Consider the following 6,000-nt stretch of genomic DNA (forward strand, 5'->3'; position numbering starts at 1 on the left):
TCTTGGCTCTTTGCCAGAACTACCTGTTGCCAAGATCAAAGTTAATTTTTTTTATTAATCATGCTTTTCTTGGCACTCTAGGGAAAGTGAAATCGTGGAGCTTAAGTCCCAGCTGGCCCGCATGCGAGAGGACTGGATTGAGGAGGAGTGCCACCGAGTAGAGGCCCAGTTGGCACTCAAAGAAGCCAGGAAAGAGATTAAACAGCTGAAACAGGTCATCGAAACCATGCGGAGCAGCTTGGCTGATAAAGATAAAGGCATTCAGAAATATTTTGTGGACATAAACATCCAAAACAAGAAGCTGGAGTCTCTCCTTCAGAGCATGGAGATGGCACACAATGGCTCTCTGAGGGATGAACTGTGCCTAGACTTTCCATGTGATTCCCCAGAGAAGAGCTTAACCTTCAACCCACCTCTTGACACAATGGCAGATGGGTTATCTCTGGAAGAGCAGGTCACGGGGGAAGGGGCTGACAGGGAGCTGCTGGTGGGAGATAGCATAGCCGACGGCACAGATTTGTTAGATGAAATGGTGACAGCCACCACCACAGATTCTGGTGACCTGGAGCTTGTGCATTCCACCCCTGGGGCTAATGTCCTGGAGCTGCTGCCCATGGTGGTGGGTCAGGAGGAGGGCAGTGTGGTGGTGGAGCGAGCCGTCCAGACCGACGTGGTGCCTTACAGCCCTGCCCTTTCAGAGCTCATTCAGAATGTGCTACAGAAGCTCCAGGACCCCTGTTCATCAAGCTTGGCATCCCCTGATGAGTCTGAGCCAGACTTGACGGAGAGCTTCCCAGAGTCCCTCCCTGCCTTAGTGATTGATTTAACTCCAAGAAATCCAAACTCAGCCATCCTTTTGTCTCCTGTGGAGACCCCGCATGCCAGGTTGGATGCAGAAGTTCATGCAAACCGCCTCATGAGAGAGCTGGATTTTGCAGCCTGCGTGGAAGAGAGGTTGGATGGGGTCATCCCACTGGCTCGCGGGGGCGTCATGAGGCAGTACTGGAGCAACAGCTTCCTGGTGGATTTCCTGGCTGTGGCTGCCCCCATGGTCCCCACGGTTCTGTGGGCATTCAGTACTCAGAGAGGGGGAACAGATCCTGTCTATAACATCGGGGCCTTGCTCAGGGGCTGCTGTGTGGTTGCCCTGCATTCGCTCCGCCGCACTGCCTTCCACATCAAAACCTAAATAGAAGTTGTTGTTACCGTGTGCCAATGTGTCCCATGTGGGTTGTGCCAGGTAGAGAAACAGGAGGTGGATCTGTGACGGTCTCTATTCTGTTGTTTTGCTCCTCGGTATTTGATTTGCACTATATTTAGTTGAAACCTGTTCACTGTTTAAAACCAGAGGTATCTTCAAAGGCATGAAGACCTGGTTCTAGTAAATGTCCCACCAGTGCAGTATAGAAAGCATGCTCATGACCCTGCCGTGTCGTCTGAAGTACCCATTCTTATCCTAGTGGTTCAGGAAGAGAAAAAGCAGTTTGCACTTTCAAGACAGCTTCTCTAAGGCTGGCATGTTATCTCCTTGCTTTGCTTTGTGCTGTTCTAAAATGTGTAATTGTTCCAGCATTCCAATGGTCTTGTGCATAGCAGGGGACTGTAACCAAAAATAAACATGTATTTGTGTAATTGGTTTGAAGAAGTCTTGAATAGCTCTTTAGTGTCTTACTTGGGGTTGATAAGATTTGAATGTTTGCAATTCTTTACTAAATGTAGCTCCGAAGTCTTAAATGGCTTGTTTGTTCTTAAACTGTTAATTGATGAAACTGTGTGTAAGTTTACAATGTACTAACTTATTTTTTGCTTATTATATATAGTGTTTTATTGGAAATTGTAACCACACACTTCAGCATGATGAAAATAAAGATTAGTGTTTCCATTTAAATAAATGTTTTATCTTCCTATAAAATAATCATTTCTGTGATTTTACTTCTATGTATAAGGAAGACAATAAATAGCAAATCTTATACTTTATCAATAGGGGTCTGTAAGAATTGAAATAAATGAGAAAGAGGGAAAAAGAGTTATTAAAGAAAGGTAAAAATTTCCTACCCTTACTTAAAAAGCATCATTTCTGGATAAAAGTAGTTTTGTTTGCTCTTAAATTACCCACGCACTTGTTTGTCCACATGTTTATGCAGTAAATACATCTTGAGGGTTTTCAGGAACTTTGGGTTGATTTCTCTTAGGCATGCTTAAGAGTGTGCAGGAGAGGGAGAATATGTAGTGTCATATAGCTTCCTTCCCCAGAATGAGGATGAGGGCTGGTGGCTGGGAAGGGATAAGAAGGTATTTGATCTATATTCATTTGGTGCTTACACCAAAATTTTGAGATTAGCATTTTACACATATAAGGGAGCTAAGCCTCAAAGAGAAAAAGTGTTCAGAATCTCAGAGCTCATCTCCAGAAGCCATGATTTCAAGTGTTTGCAAAAGCCTTTTCTACTTTACCACACAAAGAGAAGAGACCTGGAAAATACCCTAAGTTCTCATCCAGAAACTCTTCTTCCATAGTACTTATCACCTTTAAACATACCACATTTTTTTTTACAATGCCTTGGTTATCACCTACCTTCCACCCTGTATATTAACTCCATAAGGGCATGGATCTGTATTCTGTTTTGTTCAGAGATGTATGTCAAGAACCTAGAACAAATGAAAGAAGAAGACGACTTATATTTGACAGCACAACAGGGAACCTATAATCAATAATAATTTAATTGCAGATGTTAAAATAACTAAAAGAGTATAATTGAATTGTTTTTAACAGAAAGGATACTTGAGGGGATGGATACCCCATCTTCCATGATGTGCTTTTAACACACACATTGCATGCCTGTACCAAAATATCTCATGAGCCCTACATAGACACCTACTAGGTACCCAAAAAATACTTTTAAAATATTTTAATTTACTAAAAATAAATTAAATTTTAAAAAGTACTGAGTACAGTACCTGGCATATAGTGGGAAGTCTAAAAACTGCTGTTGAATAAATGAATTAATCCAGAAAATACTTACCGGGTACTCAGATGCTAACTAGGCACTTTCCAGGATGGGTCTTAAATAGTCAAAGAGACAAGAGACAGACAAGGTTTCTGTCCTCAAGGAGCTTACATTCTGTATCTGTGAAGGCCACAACATGCCAACAAATAAGCAAAAGATGGTTTCAGAGAGTGGTGAGTGCCTCCAAGGAAATAAGGTGTTTTGACTATGTATGGCAGAGGTGAAAGTAAAGAACACATCTCTGAAGAAATAACATTGGTGGGAATGGATGAAAAAGAGTCAATTATGTTAAGATATGAGGCAAAATGTTGCAAGAACAAATACAAAGACCATTAGATAGAAAGAGCTTAGCATGTGACAGGAGCATTCTGGAGGTCAGTGTGGCTGCAGCAGAGTGAGAAGGACAAAGAAAGATGAAGTAAACAAGAAGCTGGTTCATATGGGGCCACATAAACCATGGTAGAAACTTCAGTTTATTCAGGGACACCATTTAGGGGTCTATTGTAATGTCCAGATGAAAGGTGATAAAAATTTGGAGGTGGAAGTAGGTACAAAGATTAATTTGAAACAGCTTGAAGATAGAACTAATGTGATTTGCTGATGGATTAAATGTGAAGGAAGAAAAAGAAAAAAACAAGGATGACTCCAGTTTTTGGCTTGAGCAATTGGATAAATGGTGGCCCTATTTGCTCAGAATGCAAAGAGTTCAAGAGAAACAGGTTTGGGAAAATAAAACTGAGATGTCTATTAAAATATGTGGCGATATCAAGAGTAACTGCATATCTAAATGTGAAAATCAAGAGAGCTGTCAGGACTAAAGTTATAAAATTGAACCTTTTCAGCATTTGCATGGTAATTAAAACCATGGGAGCAAATGAGGTCATCCAGGAAGAGTGAAGAGAAGGAAAAAAGGTCAAAAATGCATTTTTGAGGTAATTCTACATTTAGATAGAGGTAGAGCATGAAAAACCAACAAAACAGCCAGAGAAATGGCAGCCCAAAATGTAGGAGAAAAACTAGGTGACTAGTAGATTAAAAACCAAGAAAAGACAGTGATTCAAAAATGGAACAGTCAATTTGTGTTGAAATCCCACCAAGAGATTGAATAATATGAGAATAGTTACATAGTCACTGGCTTTGACAGCAAGGTCTTAGTGACTATGTCAAGATCATTCTTTGGAGAAATGGGGATGGAAGACCAATTGGAGCAGGTTGGAGAGTGACTGGAAGACAGACAGTGGAAAGAAATATGTGCTGCTGATTTTTTTTATTTTGTTAAGTTTTACAATGAATGAGAATAGGAAAATGCATGGTAGTTAAAAGAAGATATGAGGTCAAAGGTTAATTTTTCAATATTGAGAAGAGATAGAACATGTTTGTATGCTTTTCTGATTGGGCCAATAAAGAGAAACAAATTAATGAAATAGGAGGGAAAAATAAGAAAAAAAAATTATAAATTAATTGAAGAAGGAGAGCCCCTTGGAAAGGGGCAATAGGATACAAGGCATGGGAATATGTGTGTGAGCAGATGATTTGCCTCCAATAGGACATTTCTATTGGAATACACACTTGTCTCAAGCACAAACATTTTTATTTACATGTCTTGCAGCTCTAGTCAGCAGTAGAAGGATTTGTTTGAAATGGAAACTATTTCTGGAGGGGAATAATCAGAAGTGTCCCAAAATAATGAGCCATGCTGACTCAGGTCCCTTCCTGTAGTCCAGCCCATATCAATACCTAGATACTGGCGTCTTCCTTAAAGTCCCTCCTGGTTTTATTTTAAGCCATTGCTAAAAGCCTTTTTACTTAAAAAAAATTATAAGCCTGTTTTGGGTGTGTTTCCACAGAAACAAATATAACTACACAAATTAGGCATTATTCTCCATCAATTCAAGTTGGAGAGAAAGGATAGGCTCTCCTTAGAAAGGATTCTTCACAAACCACAAATGTTTGTTGATTGTCAAATTGGATGCAGCTGATCACCAACAGCAACTAGCTTTGTTGTCTTAATGTCCTATATCCTTCTTTACATAAACCGAAAGATTCAAACAACACAACTCATTGGAGACACTGGACATCCCATCGCCCTCACTCTCTTCCCTTTTCCGGGTTTCAGCATGTATAGTCTGTGGAAAATTACTGCTTTTATTCAGAACAGTCTCTCACAAATGAGTCCCTTGGAGTAAATAAAAGATGGAACATTTTTGCCTTTCGGAAGCCCAAGGCGTTGGCTGGTTTTGTGGACAGCATGATCTGATCCCATAGAAAAAAAGTGCCTCAAAGTTGCTTTCAGTGATTTGGGTGCCTGTGATGTACAAACAGGCAGGAAATGGAAAAAAAAGAACAATTCCACTCTATTGAACAAATTGCTGTCTTATCAAAGCAAATGTTAAACATTTCCTACAGTTATGTGTGCAAACATTCCAATTTAAAAGAAAATATTTTTCCCAAAGGGATATGTTGACCTTTCCAAGTTAAGCTGTTCAAAAGAGGGGGAAAATATGCAATGCACTCAGATGCCAATCGTTTCTGACATTTGCGGCAGAAGAAAAAGCAAGTCTGTGATTTGCATTTATCATTTGCCCTGCCTAAGTAGCAGCTGGGTCTGATGTTTTGCTCTTGAGGGTTTTTCATTTTAAAAGATTTGGGGTAGTTTCCCATTTCCATTTTGTGTCAGTGAGCACTTGAAAAAATTTTATTTCCTTACAATCTTGCCAGGCAAAAAGTGCACAGTGAGGCAGTAGCCTAGTAACAATCAAATTTTCAAAGAATGTCAACAAAGTCTCAATTGTCCTGCCTGAACAAAACAATTAGAAAGTCCAAATAGAATAAAACAGGTTTATATCAGGTAATTATTTTAAACCACTGGAAGATATGCACTGCTGTGACTGCTGATTTTCCCACAGTAATGATGGTTGTAACTAATGGTTACAATAATAACGCCAAAGAATTCTAAGTAAAAAAAGGTTTAAGTGTTACTTAGAAGAGTTTT

At 39.8% G+C, this 6,000-nt stretch overlaps 1 protein-coding gene across 17 annotated transcripts in view; it reads left to right on the forward strand.

Annotated features, from left to right (window-relative positions):
• Positions 1–1,912, forward strand: part of SYBU (syntabulin) — a 114,815-nt gene extending 112,903 nt beyond the window's left edge. For all 17 annotated transcript variants that reach the window (XM_008983341.5, XM_017965629.4, XM_008983338.4 and 14 more), the window contains one exon: positions 82–1,912. In XM_008983341.5, coding sequence (XP_008981589.1) covers positions 82–1,189 — 1,108 coding nt within the window. In that variant the 3' untranslated portion in view covers positions 1,190–1,912. The remainder of the gene's footprint in view (positions 1–81) is intronic.
• Positions 1,913–6,000: the final 4,088 nt, after the last annotated feature.

The sequence above is a fragment of the Callithrix jacchus genome, chromosome 16 (assembly GCF_049354715.1).
Source record: "Callithrix jacchus isolate 240 chromosome 16, calJac240_pri, whole genome shotgun sequence".
Taxonomy (NCBI): Eukaryota; Metazoa; Chordata; class Mammalia; order Primates; family Cebidae; genus Callithrix; species Callithrix jacchus.